The 20,932-nt window shown below is 42.9% G+C and overlaps 2 protein-coding genes across 3 annotated transcripts; both read left to right on the forward strand.

Annotated features, from left to right (window-relative positions):
* The first annotated feature begins 13,921 nt into the window (after window positions 1–13,921).
* cbx3b (chromobox homolog 3b) lies at window positions 13,922–17,367 on the forward strand. 2 transcript variants are annotated; one of them, XM_084026632.1, is made up of 5 exons: window positions 13,922–14,061; window positions 14,448–14,588; window positions 14,678–14,825; window positions 15,229–15,389; window positions 16,218–17,367. In XM_084026632.1, exons 2-5 carry the CDS (start codon window positions 14,449–14,451, stop codon window positions 16,336–16,338), a joined length of 570 nt encoding a protein of 189 aa, XP_083882758.1. In that variant the 5' UTR covers window positions 13,922–14,061; window position 14,448; the 3' UTR covers window positions 16,339–17,367. The 2 variants fall into 2 exon arrangements, with proteins under 2 accessions (XP_083882758.1, XP_083882759.1); XM_084026633.1 differs by having other exon boundaries at window positions 13,924–14,061; window positions 14,445–14,588.
* A 219-nt stretch (window positions 17,368–17,586) lies between these two features.
* snx10b (sorting nexin 10b) lies at window positions 17,587–19,339 on the forward strand. Its single transcript, XM_084026631.1, has 6 exons — window positions 17,587–17,736; window positions 17,992–18,108; window positions 18,182–18,282; window positions 18,412–18,513; window positions 18,680–18,889; window positions 19,084–19,339. The coding sequence occupies exons 2-6, from the start codon at window positions 18,016–18,018 to the stop codon at window positions 19,196–19,198; spliced, it is 621 nt and encodes a 206-aa protein (XP_083882757.1). The 5' UTR covers window positions 17,587–17,736; window positions 17,992–18,015; the 3' UTR covers window positions 19,199–19,339.
* Window positions 19,340–20,932: the final 1,593 nt, after the last annotated feature.

Consider the following 20,932-nt stretch of genomic DNA (forward strand, 5'->3'; position numbering starts at 1 on the left):
TCGATGTTGATACTGGACATTATCTCGATGCCTTTGATGCCCGATGAGATTTGCTTTGCATGAAATTACTATAAGTGGAATTCTAAATGTTGTTATGTAAGAATGTTGTCACCGCACTATTGTTGTTCAGAACAGACACAGATTTCTATTTTCGATCACAAACTGTACCAAAATTATACACTCATTATTTTTCATACATTGGACTCTATATTTATGCAAGATGTAGTAGAATTGGCATTTTCTCCTGTTATTTATAAACCAACCACTACAAAGAGATTATTAGAGAAGACAAGAATGTGCTACATTTCAGATAAAAGGGACAAATCAATCCCCGGCTGGTTTTGTGAATAAAATGCTGCAGCATGGAAACTGAATCTTTGTTGTAATTTGTTTTTTATACATTTGGGTTGATTTTCTCATAGCTTTTGTTCACAATTAGGCTACCTAAAGATTGAATATACGTTTACTGACAAACCTGTAACACTTATATTGACAGATAAGGTCACATTCAACAATGTGAAGTAGATCCAAAATAACGTGAATACACTGTTTTATATTATTATTATAACAAAGAAAATACATGAAAGATTGTGACTAAAGGAGAAACGTATCTGAGGTTATAAGACAGAAGACTCTAGTAAAGAACACATAGGCGACAGCATGTAAGGGTGGCCTTTAAGTGTAAGTTATAAAAAATAGTACTATATAGATGACTTTCAGTTCAGGTGGCAATACATTGCATTGCTCCTTGCAACTATCCCTTTAAAGGCAGAGCTAAATATCCATACAATTTGTTAACTAGCACTTTCCACATCATCTCATCACGGAGCTGGAGGAACAAGAGTCATCTGTGAATAAAATATTGCCTGTGAGGAAAACACTTGTGACCTGAGAAGTAATATTAAAGGTTAACTCATCCACGAAGCAGACACAGCCTCACAGAGAGCACATTGTTGAGAGAGGCGTTACATATTCATACAGTCTCTTTAAATCCCGGTATTCATCTGTGGAGAGTGTTTGAAGTTGATTTTAATAAGTCAGCGAGGTGAGGCAACAGAAGCAGCCGGCAGAAGTGTGTAAGCTCGGTGCAGCTCGACACGCATGCCGCCGCCAGCTGCCAAGCCATAGCCGGGCCTTAATCTATAATTTAACATGGATTGAGTTTATGCTCCTCAGGGTCGATGATCAGGGGAGAGCCGGATGGAGAGGGGAGAGGGGGGCTTCCAACCTCATTTTGATACAGGGCCATAGTCTTTGATCTCTCTCTCTCTCCTCTCCTGATTTTTTTCAGTTTTATCCCTCTCACACACACACACACACACACACACACACACACACACACACACTGTCCTTCACCCCCATTCATCCTGACGCCACATGCACACACGAACATACAAAGCACCAAATGACCGGATTAAGAGACTTGCATAACGATCACTGAGATATTCATACACCTGGAATGAGTCATTCCTTTCGAGACGGAGGCTGAGAATAGAAACCGACCAATCAGCTGATCACCTCTGAGAATGAGGTACTAAACGCTGTACGCGTAAACATAATCACAGCAATGAGATCACTCTTTACTGCCGCTTTGTAAATCCAGAGGAAATGTGCTACATCCATTTTTAGAAACTAGACTGTGGCGAGCAACGCTGTGCAAATATAATAGTGTGAAGCAGACTATAAATATTAATGCGTTCTCTCAATACTAATGGTACAGGAATAACTTTGTTTGCCTCATGATTATTTATTTTTGTGCATATATTTTTAATGCTGAAACTCTATTAGGAGTTGTTTGATAACAATCTCATATTCACCGGCACATCATGAAGGTCTGGGCTTGATTATTTGGGTCCAATGTTTGACCCACATTCACTGTAAACCAGCTTGTATTTATAAAGCACACAAACCAGTTCCAGTTTATTCTTGTAAACAATCTCAGCTTTGATGACTTTATTGGATTTGAGTTCATCATGTGTGCACTATTAATATTCATGCCTGCAAATGATTTGACAAGGTGCCAGAGACATAGAAGAGGCAATTATCTGAGGATTACTTGACCATTAAGGAGGCCACTTTCATGTACAAAATCAGTGTTATATGTGTCATATAATATACAAATATCATTCATTACTATCAATCAATCAATGTATATGTTTTTAGATTCAAATGCTTTTCTTCACCCCAATGTGCAAAACACCTGAATCCAAAACCACGACCCAAACACTAAACTGTGGGATTGTTGAACTGGTCGTTATAATACACATGAAGATTATATGATATTTCAAGCTTTCACCAGAGAACAAATTCTGTCTGCATTTTATTTTGTTCATGCCAGCTGAATTGATTTGAATGATTTCCTACTGACCATAGATTAAAACGTCTGAACATTTACATGAAGAGACTATATGCTGGGCAGGTTGTACCTTTATAGGCAAACCAGAAGGCGTTTGATCATAGCTCCAGTAACAGGGGAATTACCCACTGCACCACCTCTGGGCCCCAGATGCTGCATTGCAAGAGCCAAGACTTAACAGAAAAAAGCACAAAAGAAGTGAAGGACAGGCTGTCATTGTGAAGTACGGCTGTTTTAACCTTGTGATTTACTGTGAACATGAATAGAGCTGTTCTTCATCCCTGAGTGCAGAGAGACAGTCACAGATACCTTAAGCTACCTTTGAACATCGCCGTTATATTTCATTCTTTCTCTGACTGCAGATGAGTTGTGGTGAAACGATACTCATGGTTGATTACCCTGAGAGATAAATCAAGATGCGTCGTACTGCTTAACCTTTGAACCGACCGCTGTAGTCAGTCAACACCACCTCCCTGTAACAGTTTTGACAAAGAAGAATCTGCTCTCCTCCGTCTTCCCTGAACTGACCACGGCTCGCTGTGAATCCCACGTGGAAAGACTTACAGACGTCATGGCCTCCTGTTGATTCTCTTAACCGAGAATCTGTAAGTGCAGTGGAGGCACATGTCTTGTTTAGAGGTCTCTGAGTCAGGAGTCACATGATGACTCGGCGTAGATTAGTGCATGTTTGCTCTTTGCCATCGACTGCACTGCCTTGTCTGGCTGTCTGTCATAATCAAAGCATTTTCAGTGTTATGACATGGAGATGAATAATTGAGTCCTGCAGGCGGCTCGCTGGTTATGTAACGGTAGACCCAGTGAAGCATCGACGGGCTTCAGTATGACACCGTGCTGCAAGCCAAGACAGAAATGTGACAACGGCTTGTTGATATTTGCTTTGTGCTTATTTAAATGAACATAATTCACTGGATTGGTGTGATTCTAATTCATAGTTAATGACTATATACTGTATATATATATATAATGTAGAGATGTTGAAGACAAAACACTGCAGTTTGCGTTTTGTTGTAACAGCATCACATCGGTGTCGGCTCCTAACAGCCGCAGTGCACAGAGCATCATTTTAAGCAAACAATTTCAGCAAAGAGCAAAAGATATATACACACAGTATATACTGTATATATGAATAAAACTATTAAGGCTAAAAAATATTAATTGGTTAATCAATTGGCAGAAAATGAATCAACAGGAAGTAAGTCATCTTTCTTGCAAAAAAAAAAATGTAAATGTTTGCTCCTCAAATCTATCATTGCATATCTCTGTGTGTGTATGAAGATAATAGTTCTGAATAGGTTTTTACAACCAGGCTGCTTCTTGACATTTTGTTTAGTTTTGCCTCCCTCAAGTGGTGAATAAGAGCACCGGCATTACTGGGGAGCGAGCGAACAGTGGCTCCAATGAAAACTAATGTCGAAATAAAGTTGAATAACAAGCCTTTTATGCAAGTAGGAACATTTCACAAGCTTTGTAACGCCCGACAACACAACTGAACTGCAAAGCTGGCAAAACCTAAGTTAGATGACAAACTGAGGAGAGAGAGAGCGAGAGAGAGAGAGAGAGAGAGAGAGAGAGAGAGAGAGAGAGAGAGGCGGAGCATGTGGTCTTGACCAATGCAATGGATTTGACCAGAAACCCAGAGCACCCCCGTCCTGCTGACAGCTGGCCCGCCCCCTCCCCAACGACAGGCCAGAGCCTGAATTCCTTCAATGAAAAGCCCTTTGATTGTTGGCAGGAACTCCTCTGGTTTGGCTTAATGGCTGTCAGCTCTGTCAGGTGATGGACGGGCGGGTGTTTCACCCCTGATAGAAACAAGCCCCTCCAGCGAGCCGCTGACTTTCAGAGAGCAGGACCTCTGCCAGTCAATTTATAACCTCGTCCCAAACAGATGGAAACAACCACAAGTGAGATGAAGGGGTGTAAAAGTGATGCAAATTCTGCCAAAGAATGAATACGGCTCAATGCAGAGTTGTATCATTGAGGGTGGATGTTTTCTGGGCCACTTTCTACCAACATTTAAACTTTCATGAGAGGATTAATGTCATAATATCAAAACAAGCTCTTGGGATTTCATCTGCAAACACTTACTTGGACCTACCGGCTCCATTCACTCCATTCTTCTACACAAGCTTTTGGTTTCACATTGCTCCCATTAACCAAAGATGTTTTTATTCACACGTTTTTATGGAAAAAACATCAGTAAGTCTTTAAAGAGTTAGGGTGAGAAGGTTTCTATCTCGCAGCGCTGCAGCGGCATTCAGCTTGAATCGAAGCACCTGAACTCACCATTATGAGTGTGTGTTCCACGGCCCCAACATGAGCGCCAAGACGGAGCAGCTCAGGTCATCAGTTATTCTGTGAGAAGAAAGTATAAACAACTACAAACATGTACACCGAGCTCACGTCCCACCGAGCTCGGTCAGACAGCCGTATTTCTCTTTTCTCTCGCTTCATCCCTCTCCAACTCACACGCACTCAGAATACATCGACTGTAATTGTTTATATTGACTTCAACTTAGCCTAGCGCTCCCGGCATGAATCACCGCCGCGGCGGGCCTCGACGTCGAGGTGGTCTTTTGCATCGGAGAGAGGCGGCTCGGCTTTGTGTGGGCATCCAGCCAGCTCTGACCTTCGATCGTGTGAATGCAAACAGGAAATTTCTGTCTACAGGAGCCTCAGCGAGCTGTCAAGCTCTCTTCTCCCCGACTGTACGATGTTATTCTTGCACATTGGGGCCGTGGATAATACGCTACTGTAGTTCAATCATATTGTACCTGTAATATTTTAACATGACTGCTGTTAGCTGGGCCATTACGTCTCTTTTGTACAGACCTTCATGGTCCCCAGAGGATGAATCCTACCGACTGCCTGACTTTTCTTCTGGCATTTTTGGCATTTTGGGGAATGTTTGCCTTTGAATATAGAATGGTAACATGATCATGATCGAGGTAAACCTGCAAAGATGGCATTGCCATTGTGAGCAGCATGACTTTATATTTTATATTAGTCTGCATAAGAACAGCCTCACTGACCCACTAGCATGGCTCTAGACTCACATGCTGGTCCTGCAAGACCGACAAGCGGCGAGATAAAGCTGGTCCTGGTTCTGTGGATTTTGGCTCACTTGTATGGGTTGCTGGAGGGAAGAAATGGTTTCATCTGTGCTTATCCTGCTGTGATAAGTGAAAATGTCTGCCGTAAAAATAGGTCTATTGATTCTAAGTCTGGCGTCTCCATCTTCTTACGAGTCTTGCTGTAAGCGAAGCAGAAATCCAGTAGAATTCCAAACAAACGACTCCTTATGTTTTCTACCCGACTTGATGAATAAGTTAGTAATTCCAATTTCTTGTAAATCACGTCGAACTGCACCATTCAAACTTCAAACTGACTTTGCTGTGGTTTGAGGAATAATTGATGTCAGTATTTCAACTCTTCATTTCAGTCCGTTCGTCCAGAAATGTGTGTTTTTGTTCCGTCTTTCCTGGCAGCTGTTGCACTTAAGTCATCGCTCTGAGTCAAGGTTCCCGCGCTGCACAACGCCGAGGCCTGAATGTAACACTACGCCTTCACCTTTTAGAATACACGCACGTCTACTTTGTGTTGTTTGTCCTTCGTCGAAGTGCTGCATGATTGAGAGTATTGATTTATATGCTTAACAGCCTTCATCTGAAGGACATCTCATCACCAGCAGAGCACGATTTCACCTTCAACTATTCCTCCGGAAAAAGGCATTGTTGGCTGTTGCAGCCAGCATGAGGTTTCTTTCTGAAACCTAACACTGCAGTTTTGTCACCTAAACCTGTGGGGGTTTTTTACAAAAAATGTAAATCTTAACTATAATCTATAAGACATTTTGAACTCCTCTCAAATGCAGCAACAAATGTCATCAGTCAGAGAAGTCGCTCCCCTCACTTGTACATAAATTAGCTTCAGTTCCTTCACGTCGCTCCGCTCCCTGAAGTCCTTCCTTGACTGAGAAATAGGGGTGGGGGGTGTAATCTGGAGAAACTCAAGACCTCATGGCAACACACCACTCAGCCATCACAAGCACTTAAGGTCTTTTTGAAAAACCTTGTTTACTATTGGCTGTGTGTGAACAAAAAGCTGGAGCCCTGGTGTCTCCGCACTAACAAGGCCCATCTGAGAGCAGGAGGGGAAATATAAGACGGCCTGTGCTTGCCACTTCATTTCCTGGCTGGTAAGAGCCTGTTTCCTGTGCATCAGCCTAAACATGGTATTTCACCGGAGGGACTTTGCCACTTGTTCCACCCCCGACTTTCCCCTCCGTTGCTTTCGACTTCTCAGCTGCAAACAATTTATTTTCAAGACTCAGTGAGTAACAGTTTCCAGATTAACCCCTGATAGGATTCTAATTGAAAATGACATCTTGGAGGATGGACAATGTAAATCAGCTTCATGTTTTTAGCGGGTCCAGGCAGTGGTTCAAACCGAGGGAGGGGTTGGGATTTTTTTTCAGTCCCATTATACCAATATGAGCTCTGGAAACAAATTTTCGCACTCAGCCACTATACTTCGTGGCAAGTGAGGCGGTCTACTTGAGGAAGAGCTGTCATGCAAACAGTGGTGGCTTTGATTTTAACAGACTCAGAGTTGTGTCCCGCATGTGTGGGACAAATGGTGCTTCTTTTCCCTGTGAATTCAGAATAATAGCAGTTGGACTTCTTTTTGGAAACGTATTCACTTATTTGATGGGTTGCATAACATCACTATTACGTCTTTAGTCTACATATGAAGCAGCAGCTGGTTAAGGTTGAGTATATGCTTAAAAAGAAACATTTCAAACGTCACCCGACCACATTCGAGGACAAAGGAGTTTATAGCTTTTCCAAATGACGACACTCAATAGCAGGGCGGTAATCCTAGCAACATGAAGAGGGAGCAGACATGCTAATTGTTAATCACGGGGATAACACTTTCAACAAATCCCTGGAATCATTCAGTAAGCTTCACGCGAAATGTGACATGAACAGTTTGAGATCATTAGTTACATGGTGGTAGGTGAATTCTGTTTCCTCTGGACAGAGTGAGGCTAGTCCTGTTTCCCCTGTCCCATTCTGTTCATGCTGAACTAAACTAAGCTGGCTTTATATTGTAGATTATACAGTTATTCCTAATGAAGTAAAAATAGTTTCCTTCTAACTCTCATCATTCGTTTAATCTGTATGGAACTTTCCACCTCATCGTGAATGTGTTTGGTGTCATTTAAACCTGAAACACATTCAGCCTATCACACAAGTGTGAGGTTTTTATATCAAATGTTGCACTTATGGACCTCAACACCAAATCCAATTCTCAAACCGGAGTTAAGTGTTTTAAGCCTGAACTAGGCTGTTTACTCCACGGAATGGACCGTCAGTTACTGTGGCCTGTCTCCATCAATTACCCAGATTTCACCACAGTGTATTTTATGCCTTTGTTCAAAGTTTGCAGGGTAATTACTGGCAGGACCTGCTTAAAGCTGTTATTTTCCAGATGGCAGGCAGGCAGGACTCAAGAGCTGGTTAGTCTCACCATGTGCTCATGCTGGAGCCCGTACAACGAGTACTTAGCCTTCAGATGGCAGGGAGCTGCTAAAGGCCTGGCTGAGCCCAAATGGGTCATGGTCAAAGTACTTTTTGGCTGAGGAAGAAAAGCTTCAGATCCTCAGGACCCACAAAGCAAACGCTCTGTATTTGAGGGGGAAAGCCTTGCATCCAGACCCATGCAGACCAGACACGGAGTTTCCTTCAGCAGGGGGTTGAGGGCTTGAATGTTGATTGGATGCGGAGCCGATCTAAAGTTCAAAGCCTACAGCTGTGAGAGAGAGAAAGAGTGAAAGGTTAACAGACTGGATTCGGTGGTTGTGGAGCTGCTCTCGATGAGAAGTAGACAATCAGCAGCTGCACAGTGAAGGAGATTTACCAAGGCAACGGCCGTCTCACCATTCAAGGATGAGATACTATTCAGGTGCCTACTCGCTAAAAAAGGAGCCTGGTCATTGTTTTTAACTTTTCATATTCACATGATACCTACATAGCTGTGATATTTCTTATATGCCCAGCTAGCCTGGCTCCGTCCAAAGGTAACAACATCCACTTACCCCTCTAAAGCCCAATCATGCTACAGCTCATTTGTTACATCCAAACAAAAAGGAAAGCGTAAAAACGCCAAAAATGTCAAACTTTTCCCTCAAAGGCAGCTCCACGGATGACTTAGTACTGCAACTGTGAGGAGTCAAACGAAGCTTTGACTTCAACACTGCCATCAAGTTGAGCCCAACATTCTCCCGTTGTCTTCATTTCCCTTTGTCTATGAGGAGAAAACAAGTCAAGGGAGTGTTCCTTGTCTGGGTTCACTGGATGGTGATGGGCATCTGTGAAAGGGAACACTTAACATCGGGAGAAACCGATACGGTCAAGGATGTGTGACAAAGGCCGGACGCAAGAAAGCAAACAATATCCGCGTAGACAGGGGCAGTCATTGCTTTGTGAGTCACCAGTGGAGAGCAATCCATCAAAAGTCAGTTGCTATGTGAGTGTCTCACATTACATCACAAATGAAATCTGAAAATTAGAATTTTAGAGGTAATTTTGAAAAGTCCCTTTGTAGTGAAACGGGTCAGGTTAAGTTTACATATTTTATGCAAAACAATATTCATTTATAATTTGTGTATCCTTATTCTCTCTAAACCCCCTGACAAAGCCACATTCCTCTTTGTCCCTCTGAAAGGACATAATATAACTTCACATTTTACTCTGCCCTGAGTCTAGTCTTTTTCGGTTCAAAGGCGATCTTTCTCCTTCCACTCCTAACCATTCACTTTGTGCCATTGGCCCCTGGGGGGGAGGGGGGGTTGCTTGTCATTGGTGCCATTCACCCGTCAATCAGAGTGTTACGGGATCCGGTAGTCTCCGTGTTAGGGAGCAGAAACCCCCAACCAGGAGGCACACGGGATGAAGTCACCACCTGTTTATCGGACTTGTTCCGTCTCCTTGGCCCAGCTGACCCCGATACTCTGGTTTCTGATCCCGGAGGAACTACTTCCTGATTTCATGATCATCTGAAACTCTTCAGTACAAATAAATCCTGAGTTCTAAATTATGCCAAGAGTCCCGTTCAACTAGGTCCATGTGGTTTGGTTCTGATTTCTGATTCATGTTCCTGAAGCAGTGAGACTGACAGCAATACAGCGCCAGGAATCGTGCTACAGCCATATCACACGGGGGAGTAGAAGGAGGAGTTCTGTCCACAAATATGCATCTTGGACATGAGGGAGTAGACGGATGACGGGCAGGAAGTTGTCACTCGGACATTTGTGTAATATGTCCATGAACAATACATCCGTCAACTGCAAATGATTGATCTCTGACCTTTACAAAAGGGCACCTAGTGTATGTATGCATGTATATATATATATATAAAACATACACTAGGTGCCCTTTTGTAAAGGTCAGAGATTCCTGTGTGTACATATATATATATATACATATATATATATATATATATATATATATATATATATATATATATATATATATATATATATATATATATACAGAGAAACCACCGGTGAATGTAAAAAGTCAAGTACTCAAGTATGATACAGTATTAGAGAGGTACATTTTAAAGGCAATTTATTTGATTATTTTCATTTTATTCTACTTAATACTTCTACCCACGATTTGTCAGTGATAAAAGATTGTACTGCACTACATTTATTTAGCAATTAGCATTTGTTGTCTCTTTTTACATAAATATAATAACCCTATAAGCTTATTATAATAAGCCTATATATATATATATATATATAATTCCTTCACTGATCTACACACAGACATTTATGGTTTAACAATTGAAATCTTCCAATTGAAACCTGAAGTGAAATGAATACTCTGAAAATACATTCCTATTGTATTCATTCCCTGTAACTCTATAGACACTAAGCACAGCAATAAGTACCCCCTCAAGCCCTCCATGCCAGAACAAGGTATAGAGTAACACAGAGGAAAGTATCTGGGGGCACAATAAGTGGTCTGAAACAGGAGACAGATTTCCGCAAGCAAACCCAGGTGGTCTGCCGTCCCACGTCCTCTGTTACTCATGAAAAGTCACTTTTCTCTCCGACGCTGCCGCATTCATACCGAGGACGTAAACTGCTCTGGAGCCCGTTGCACCAGGCCCCTACTGATTCAGTGTGTGATCTGAAGACAGTGTGTGGAGCTGCTGAGGGTGCTGAGGGCTCCTGCAGTGGTGGCAGAGTTAGTGACGGTAAAGCATCTGAGCTCTCGCACGGCTGCCTTCACTCCAAACGTGCTGTTGTGTGTGCGAGGCTGCATTTCACGTGGGAACGAGCCCCGAGAAAAACACTCAGCAAATCAATCAATCTGTGAGTCATAAGCTCACGTAAATCACCTTCCCTCCAGACCAGCCATCAATATTACTGTTTCACTGCTCTTTATACAACTGGATTAACACTCGTTAAGAATAACAGGGCCGACGTGAATGTCCTCGCCCTGCCTGTAACCCGAGAGCCTCGAGGTGGTACTGGGGGAACGCCGGGGGCCCTCGGCGTGAAAAGCGGCCAGTCAGGCTTGGCCTGAGCCACACAGACCACTACTCACTCCATCCACAGCTCCTCACAGCAGGGTCCAGCCATCTGGAGTCATTCCCGCTCTGACAGGGTGCTCTCAAGACCCATCTGTATGAGGGCTGCATTCACAGTGGGCCCCAGGAATGTGCTTGACTGGGAGAGAACGGAGCTGATTTAAGGGATTGGGCCACAACCCGATATATCTTTTCACCCTTAACACCGAAGCATGTCATTTCATAAACATCTGTATTTCATTTTTAGTGCCCTGGTCAATCTTGGGTTCAGTCCGTTCCTTTTTAGGCACAAAAATGGGCCTCAAATCACTCGGCCGTCGGCTGTTGTTGAGTCATTTAGGCTACAAACACATGAATGAAAATATATCAAATATTTCTTCTAATTATCTTAAACCCAAAGAACTACAATCCAGGTTGTCATTTAATTTTCTTCATGGTTCTGTTTTTTTTAATAATTGGAGAATCTCTCTCCTAATATTTCCTGTCTTTATCTTATCTGTCAGTTCATTTTTTAAAAACATGCAAAATAAAATAGAAATTATTTCCCTGTGTTTTAACATTTCCCAAACTTGTGCTGCCCAGCTGAAATAACCTACTGCCTTTCCAGAGTTTGATTAAGATAACCCGTTGGGATCCACACAGAGCAGTAAATCCAGACAGGACCTCGTTGCATGCATTACTGCCATTCCCGCGCCTGCAGCAACAGCTCAACCCTATTAGCTGTTCGGTTACTATGGAAACTAGTACTTAAACCCCAAAAGGGCCGACAGGAAGGGGTCAGAGGGCAACAGCGGGTCATACAGCAGATAACCAACACATGTCTTGCTTTGGATTCTGGGTCTCCTCCCAGAGAACGCATACCGTGACCTACTGTAGGTAATATATGGTTGGCCTGGTTCTGTTGTGAAAACTAAAAACTATATATATGGTAGCACTTTATCATAGGGGACTCTTTACACAGGGTGTATCAGTTGTATAATAAATAATTTACTAATTATTAGTTATAGTTAGTTATAAGCACAATGTTTAGATTTGCATGTTGTCAAAAATATCTCTGGCTGGTGTGTATCCTCCAGCATAAACACTTGTTCTGGTTTATTTGTGGGGTTTTTTTAGCTTAATTCAGCAGACAGACTCCTTCAATTGAGCAGTTTAATAACTACAACTGATAAAAACAGCTTTTCAGTGACCATTAAGCGTTATTTAAGACAGAGACAGAGAATGGGGTTAATTGTTGAGAACATTTTCAACACAGTGTTATTAATTAATCACAGTGGGAAACAGCAGTGCACCACTTTGGCATTTATCATAAGAGAACCTGCGATTTGTGATGATCACACCAACGGTCTCCGTATCCTCTGCACTGGGACTCGAATGGAGGCGTATGTGCCAGGTCCAAATATCAGAGCATTGATGACCATGATCAATAAGCTCCATTTCTGGATATGATACACACCACATTCATCTTCCATGCAGGCATTCGCCAGCCTTTTCACAGAAAGCACATTTAATAACACCCCCAGGGCCTCCCCACTGTTTTATCATAGAAAAATGAAACTGAGGTATTCATTTTCAGAACTGAGACACGTCACCATGCGCTGCTTTTACTGTAGGCATGTCTGTATCTGTGTTGCTGTTGCAGTGAATGCATAAATGAATTTCATGAACAAATGCGCCCAGTGTTATATAATCCTGCCTTGAGGATGAGATAGTATCAGAAGCAACTGAACATCAGAGGCAGCTCCACCATGAGTCCATCTCCTGGTAAAAAACCTTTTGTTCTGCTCTCTTTTGCTATGAGCTTCCCAGCATAAATCCATTCTCATTAGTTAACTGGGGCGCAGGAGCTAAACCTGCAGTCCAATACAAGCAGGCAGCGCCCCCCAGTGGTGTGTTACAAAACTGTGCAGAAAAACTGGTAGAAAAAGGTAAAGTTACTTTAGTAATAGGAAGGCCTGTTAGTGGTCCTTGCTTGGCCAATCAGCAGCGTTGGCGTTTCCTATTGGCTTAAAGGGAGACGTCAATCAAATCCTCCAGAGGGAGTTTTTCTTCGGTCTTCTCAGTCCAGTTTAGGAGGCTGTGGAGTACAGAGCTCCTCCGTAAACAAAAAAACAGTGCTTCCTTCGAGACTGCAATACCACAGTATTACAAATTAAGGTTCTGCATTCATAAACCTCCTTAACCATTTTTAGTAGCAAAATGTATTTGCAATACATTATTAAGTATTAAGTAATTAAGTATTTAAAGTAAAAGTTATCTACATTAGACAAAATTGTACCTTTCTGCATAGACCTAACATTATTTACATCATATATATATATATATTGCAATATTATTAGTGATGCACTAAGCTGCATATTATTATTATTATTTTATTTTTTTGTTATAGATGGAGCTACTAACTACATATATAAATAATGTATCCTATAACAATTTATCATGTGATTTTGATCAGATGTTTTTATATATCAAAGCCTCGGCTGCAAACTAACTACCTACTGGTCAAATAAATGTAAATATAATATAATAGATATTATTTAACATATAATGTGGAGATTTCTGATAAGGTTTAATTTTTTCCTTGAACACATGATTCAGTTTACACTCCAATGAGATTCTTTAGTCTCGTATGAAGCCTCCAAATAACTTTATATTTGCTTGCACTGACAATGATCAAACACCAGTCCACAATCCCAGTGAGACATGCCAAGTGCACACACTCCCTTGCCATACCCAGCTGACGCCCATGGGTGGCAGGGCTGTTCCGGACCACTGGACGGGGGACGGACTGCTCTCTGATTGGCCCGCGCTGTGCGCGTCCCCGTCGTCTCCTCCCGGTTTTCCTGGCATGACCTTTTCCCTTGGCAACCACTTCCTCCGAGCATCCACGGCCATCTTTAATTCCGAGTCATTCATGAAAAGTTGTTTCGCTCATGTAAACACAACCGAGCGACACATTTCTGCGCAGAGAAAGCAGCTCGCGAGGGCGCCGCGTGCATGTAGTTTCCAGGGACGCGCGCCACACGAGCCGAGCAGCACCGCAGCAGCAGCTGTCCGCCGGGACTAAGTAACACACCGACAGCGTACGTGCATGTTGTTATTGTGCATCACTCGGCTCCACACGTTGTCAGGCTGCGGCTCAGTGTCCTCGAAGCTAAACTGTCTGGTCGGGTCATTCATGAGATAAAGCTCCGGCGGAGACGCTGACGTGTTGCGTCGTGGAGCGAACGAGCTCCCGACAGCAACGGCAGGTGGAGCGCTAGAATAAGTGTGCGGATCATTGTGTGAAGGGCACAGCTCGGCACTCACCACTGCCATGTTGTCCTGCAAGTAGCTCGGCAGCGGGGACACGGAAGTGCTTTTATTTCTGACAACACGGTGGAGTTTTAGCGCACTAAACGAGAACATGTCGACTTTTAATGTTAGTGTGTGCATATGTCATTATGAATCTGCTTCTCACTGACAGCAGGATGAGAAAGAAGCAGACTGCCAAGCAGAGAAAGACCGAGGAGACTCCAGTTGTGCAGGAGTTTGTGGTAGATCAAATAATCCGCCGCAGAGTCTTTAACGGAAGAGTGGAGTACTTCCTGAAGTGGAAGGGTTTCACCGAGTGAGTGGGGTTGGCTCTTATACTGTGGGATTCCTGCTTGTTTTGTTCATGCATGGTCTTAAAGTGTATTATCTCTTCCCCCCCTATAGTGCAGAAAACACGTGGGAGCCTGAAGACAACCTGGACTGCCCTGAACTCATCCAGGAGTTCCTGAGAAACACCCATTTCTTTGAGGGGAATGAGGAAGAGCAAGAATTCTTCCCCAAAGAAGAAATGACAGAGCAGGAGACGGAAATAGTGAGTATGTGAGGGACACAGCGGTGGGTGTCTGGAAGTTCAAATGGTTTCCATGTTATTCACACAACTTCCGCACCTAAATCTGTAAAAAGGAGGAAAAACCACAACATATTATTAGTATGCTTTTTATGTACGGCATTACACTTTCAAATTCAGGAAGCCTTTTCTCTTAAACATCAGCTGGAGTCAAGTATTTATATCTGAGCCTGTTGGCACTTTGAAGCTGAATATAAAACAGAATGGTGCTAGGGGGTGCTATGGTGTTCCAATGACCCTGGAAGTGAAATCAGTCAAATATCCCCTTTTTTCGCAATCGGCATGTACAGTAAAAATGTCTCCCTGATGTTGTCTTTGTGCTTCCTGCTAACCGCCGCACCTTTTGCCCTTGTCACTTCCTTTGCAGTCCTTTATGCAGGCTCAGCATCAGGCTCACACTGTGCAGAGCAACAGCGAGCCAAATGACGAGCAGTCAGACACCCCCACCAACCTCAGCACTTACCTCGAGCCCGAATGCATCATCGGCTCCACCGACAGACAGGGAGAGCTCATGTTCCTCGTCAAATGGTAACTCCGCCGCTTCCTCATTTTCCCCTCCGTCCTTGAATGAATGCCAGGGGTTGGGCAAATGTTTGCACGATGGTAAAAGTCACAGTTGTTCACATGTAAAGCTGTAATCTACACGTCCATGCTACAGCAGGGATGATGGAGTGCCTCGTGTCAGGTTTATGAGGGTGTTTCCACGTGCCATTGTAGCTATGTGGTGATAATGTCATGTAATGTGAATATATCATTAACAAAGGAGACAAAGTTAGACGACGCTGGTGAGCCATCTCACATCACATTCCCCAGATTAGTAACTGAATACGGAGGACATGCCACCATGATAAAGAAGCAGCACGCCCCCACACCACGCTCTGGTGCTACTTTTTATTCTGATTTAGAAAAAAAAACCTTTAGTTGCATTATGGGAAGTACAGGAGCTCGTGATTCAAAGCGTGCAAGTTTGCCTTCACGGCTTCCTGCCAGAATCCCTTTAGTTTACCAAAAAGTTTTTGGTAAAAAGAAAGCTTTGAAGGCAAACACGCAACGTTCAAATACAGAAGTAATTCAAAGTAATGCATAACAACGTTTAAGACATGATAGAATAAGGAAATCAAATAAAACAAAGTAAAATGAGAAAATACAGTACGATTTAAAATGAGGGGGGGGGAATAAATCCTCATTGGAAATTTCAAAACTAGTAGTATTATTTTTCTTTTTCAGTCCCCTTTGCATTTCCTCCTTCACCATAACCTTTTTTTTTTTTTTTTTAATTGGCAAGACTACATGCTGCTGCTTTACATTAAGAGTAGGAGGCTGCCGTTAATGGTCTCCCGGTGCGTTTCCCCACAGGAAGAACTCCGACGACGTGGCCCTGCTGCCGGCCCGTGAAGCCAGCGCCAGGTGTCCCCAGGTGGTCATCGACTTCTACGAGCAGAAGCTGACCTGGCACTGCGGAGACGAGGAGCAGTGAAACGGTTGGCGTGGGTTGTGTACAGAGGCGAGCGGATAAACAGCTGTGCTCTCACCTGAGGCTTAGTTTAACCTCCATCGAGTGTCCTCCTCCAGCTGACATTAGAGGCACGCTGTGTGAAATTACACCGCGTCTAGGGTTTCAGATTCTGGCAGGTGCCAGATCCCCAGCGGGGACGGATTTTTTAGTGCTCGCGGTGCCGTGGTGCTCAGCGAGGTCTCTGTGCCTTTGTGGAGACTGCGATGGGGACTCAAACTAACCTTTTGTGCAGAGCAGCTGGTTTGAGGTCAGACTAACCTGTAGCAGCTTTGGTCTCGCGTAAGCGGACACGATCACTGTGGACATGCGTTTAGTTTTGTTAGTAATTTAGCTATTTGTAGTCCTGTTTAACTCCATCTTGGTTACTGAGTATGTAATTTATATCTTTTTATGGTAACGCTATGTAGGCAGAGTAAACTAGCTGCTGTCCGATCCAGACCTCCGGTCCATGTAGCTTTTAGTCAGACCTGGAGATTGTAGTCCCGTTGTTCAAACTTGTTTTTTGTGTGAGGTGTTTAGTCACAGCTTTTACCGCGTCTCTGTATGACCCTTGTGTTTGATGTCAAATATTTAAAAATGTTGCCCAGCAGAAATTTCCCCAAATTTCCAATCCGCCGCTATGAACCAAATATTCCCTCCTACTGGGGTATTCCCTTCTAAGGGTGTTTTTATTTTTATTTTTGAGCAAGTCCTCGCAAAATTAATTCTAAAATAACTATTGATATGAACACAGTAACTTTCACGCTCCTGTGGTGGCTAATGAGGTTGTAAAATGTAGCACTTTAAAAATGAAACTGTCCAATGACTGTACACTGTACACTTCCAGGAATTACACAGGTCCACAATACCCGTAACATGTATGACTCGACACATCTCCCACGACTGTTAATGGGCAACTCAGCTGGACCTTAAACCTCCTAAAAACACATGCTACTGAATTACTGTAACTGTTGACCATGGATCTGTGAAGTCTCTGTGAATAAAGGGAACCTTTTTTGTGAAGCCTTTCTCTCGACTCTTTTGTGCTAAACATCACAGTTGTCATGTGTTGGAAACATTGACTCAACAAATGATCGCTTCATAAACAGTAGTGAAGGTGTCGGATGTGTTTTGACAGTATAAATGAAAGTCAATAGGCAACACAACTGATAAGCAGAAGTAGTTTGCACGGGGACGTTTGTTGATAATAACAAACGCTTAGACACTTAGAACAAGATTACGCTAGTCTTGTGACTTTATTTTGAAACCTTTGCTCCTGGATAATAAAAGCTGCTGGCACAGCGCTTACGCACAGCATTGTCCAGCTGACTTCAGACAAGAATATTGGATTATTAGAGAAGAGACAAAGCTGTGAATCAGGTAGGTTTGAAGTTACTGTAATTCTGATGACATTTCCTAAAGGATTTATACTTATTTAAAAGAATAGACCTTTAAAACGTTGAGTTCAGAAGCTTTAAATTCTGTTAGTCATTTACAAAAATGCTTTTTAGTGCTGAGCAATAAAGGGTATTTGGTGGGATTTTCATATCCTGATTCTAGCTTGCACTGTGTGTTGGTCACTGTACTTCCTCTATCTGCCAATAAAATACTTCCCCTTTTTCATCATTTCTTCAGTTCAGTGTCTCTCCTGCCTCCTCCATGCAGCAGGTGATCAGTGTCTGGGTGCGCGACCCGCGGATACGAAAGAACGACTTCTGGCATGCCTACATCGACTATGAAATTTGTTTACATGTGAGTAAAACAATAAAGAGGAACTTGTTTTAATTTTACAGTCTTTCTGTAACGCGCTTGTGTCCTGTTCTAGACCGACAGTGTGTGTTTCACCAAGAAGGTCTCAATTGTGAGAAGGAGATTCAGTGAGTTTGTATGGCTCAGGCAGAAGCTACAAGCCAATTCACAGCTGATGTAAGCCATTTTTTTTTACTGTATTCTGAACTATGATGATTTGGGCAAAAAACACAACACATATACTTTCAGATCAGATAATCTGCAGTATGGTTCCTGTAATTTTTCGGGCGTATTTGTGCTTTTCAGGGTCCAGCTACCGGAGCTGCCCCCGAAGAACCTCTTTTTCAGCCTGAACAACAGCCAACAGATCACTGAACGGATGAAAGGGCTCCAGAAGTTTTTGGAACAGTAAGAATGACCTCACAGATCAATTGACGTGAACATTGCAACACATACATAACGAAACTAGTGAATCACAGTTTCTAGGAAAACACTGGTTCACGTGACCTCTGTTCTCCAAAAGTACACTACACTGCACTCATACACTGATTTGCTTTTTGTCCTTATTCTGCAGGATCCTCGAGAGCCCTCAACTGTTGTCCGACAGCTGCCTGCACCTTTTCCTACAGTCACGGCTCAGCGTGTCCAAAATGGAGGCCTGTGCTGCTGGAAGGACCCTGTACTCCGTGGCCCAGGCCGTCCAGCGCTGTGGCCTGAGGAGATTCCAGTCTCAAGAGGATCTGCAGAAGGACCTCAGCATGTCTTGTGATTCTGACTCAGACAGGTTTGTTATATCACAGTTTTCTCCACTCCAAAAGAGTTATTTTTATATTTGCTTTTTGTATATGCTTTTATATATACCCACACTCTTTATACTTTATTTTTCCAAGACAGAAAATATGAGAATTCTTTCTGCGTCCTTCCCCAAACGATAAAATAGTCACTTTGCTTCTCCTGTTCTCGTGTCTGTCATTCCAGCTCAGAGTGTCGAGATCTAGAGCGTCGGATTAAAGACGTGTCAATAAACAAAGCAGATAGCACAGCTTCCCTGGATCTCATGGGAACCAGCACCTCTTCGTGTGGTTCTACATGAAAACGTCATCAGCGTATCGGCAAAAAATGCTTGGACCTGTGAGGAAGAAACTTGCCTGTTACCCCGTCATACTGCACTTTTGGCTACACGCTTGCTCCTAATTCTGTCACTTTCAAAAAATAAAAATGATGTTGTATTGTTGTCATTGGAGCATTTCAATGTGTAACATAGAGGAAATATATTTACCAGTATTGTCTGCACAGCCGTAAAGTTGTGGCGACAACTTGCCTGAAGATGGCAGTGTTGTTACATCAATCTGTATGTATAATGGCTTATCCCATGAACATATGCTGTAACTGTCCATATATAGCTCATAAACACGTCTACGAAGCATTACTGGTTATGGTCACTCACAAGGTGCATTTCAAGCCAGATATGTGGAGATAACAATGCGATATGTTATGCAGTGACATCCTGACGCCTCTCTGTGGCTGAAGTCACCCTAATAAAGTGTAAGGTGTGGGGAAGCTTGTCATCTGGTGGCCACTGCAGTGCTTAGCAGTATGACGTCTAATAGGGTCTCTGCAGAGTTTTCAGACGCCCCCCTTGTCAAGCGTGTGACTGGAAGGAGGTCCTGCAGAATCCCAATGGACCCCGCTCCTGTCTGAGAGGGCCACCAGGTAGACGGGCTACATTACTCCCCGCTGAACAAACGCCAGCTGCACTGACAAGCCACCTTTTCTACCTGTCTCGTTCTCGCTTTGTATTTGCACGACGGTCACGACGGTCACGTGTCTCTGTGAGTGTGTGCTGAACACACAGGTTCGTGTACTCTAACAGTGAGCGACACCGGGCTTATTGTAACCCTTATTACAAGTTAGTAATGGTTTACAGTAACGTAATAGCTTATCATTTATCAACAATGGGAATGTGGAACAATAGCAGAAGACAATTAGATTGTCAATAAATAAATCTCCACACTAGCATGAGAATTTTAAGTGTATTAAAAACACAAAAGTTTGGTTCATACATACATATAACATACAGGTACTAGATTCAGTGGTATTGGTCTCAAATTGACATCACATTCGGCTCGCCAACTGACTGGGAATCAATGCACAACACAATTTTTGTTCTTAAATTTCTTCTCTCGCTGCATTTACATCAATAGGCAATTCATAAAAATAGTAACATAAATGGCATTTATTGCAGTTAAATGGCATTTGTGCCATTTACATTCATAGTTTGTGCTATAAAGGTGTTTCATAAAAACAGACAAAAATCATGAGATTTTGAACAGGCAATAGACAGAATCACGCTAGCTTTGTTGTGACTAGTGACCATATGAGCATTTAACTACAGCAGTCTCAGATAAGCCGTTGGCACCTGCAACATGGCCATACCCATTAAAGCACATAAGCATGATGTGGCTAGGCTATTAGCATGATTAGCAGGCTAGGTAAATACTCACCGCTGTAGTGGGATCCACTGCTCTTAGCTCCGCCATGACAGTGGATTTCGGCACAGCTCTCCTATATCCCACCAAGCCATAAAGCAGTATCAGATTCACTATATTAGACGTTAATTCCATTTAATATTGTTTCTCCTCTTAACAAGGGGATAATTGCGATCTCCGTTGCTCATGTTTCGCGGCAAAATAGCAATGGCTGGAAGGCGTGACTGACTGGAGACTAGCTGATAGCAGGATTGGTCAACTCGCGGACTCAGAGTTCACCGATTGGCTCACTTGCCAGCCCATCACACAACAGCAAAAATAAATGAACCCTTACTGAC

This window comes from Eutrigla gurnardus (assembly GCF_963514095.1).
Source record: "Eutrigla gurnardus genome assembly, chromosome: 14".
NCBI classification, from domain to species: domain Eukaryota; kingdom Metazoa; phylum Chordata; class Actinopteri; order Perciformes; family Triglidae; genus Eutrigla; species Eutrigla gurnardus.

What these genes read in the sequence shown, in the direction of transcription:
- cbx3b (XM_084026632.1), top strand. Translation starts at nt 14,449, where the DNA reads ATGAGAAAGAAGCAGACTGCCAAGCAGAGAAAGACCGAGGAGACTCCA. An exon ending in CAGAGCAGGAGACGGAAATA is followed by an intron (nt 14,826 to 15,228) that starts GTGAGTATGTGA and finishes CTTCCTTTGCAG; the next exon opens with TCCTTTATGCAGGCTCAGCA. An exon ending in CTCATGTTCCTCGTCAAATG is followed by an intron (nt 15,390 to 16,217) that starts GTAACTCCGCCG and finishes GTTTCCCCACAG; the next exon opens with GAAGAACTCCGACGACGTGG.
- snx10b (XM_084026631.1), top strand. Translation starts at nt 18,016, where the DNA reads ATGCAGCAGGTGATCAGTGTCTGGGTGCGCGACCCGCGGATACGAAAG. An exon ending in ACTATGAAATTTGTTTACAT is followed by an intron (nt 18,109 to 18,181) that starts GTGAGTAAAACA and finishes GTCCTGTTCTAG; the next exon opens with ACCGACAGTGTGTGTTTCAC. An exon ending in CTCCAGAAGTTTTTGGAACA is followed by an intron (nt 18,514 to 18,679) that starts GTAAGAATGACC and finishes CTTATTCTGCAG; the next exon opens with GATCCTCGAGAGCCCTCAAC.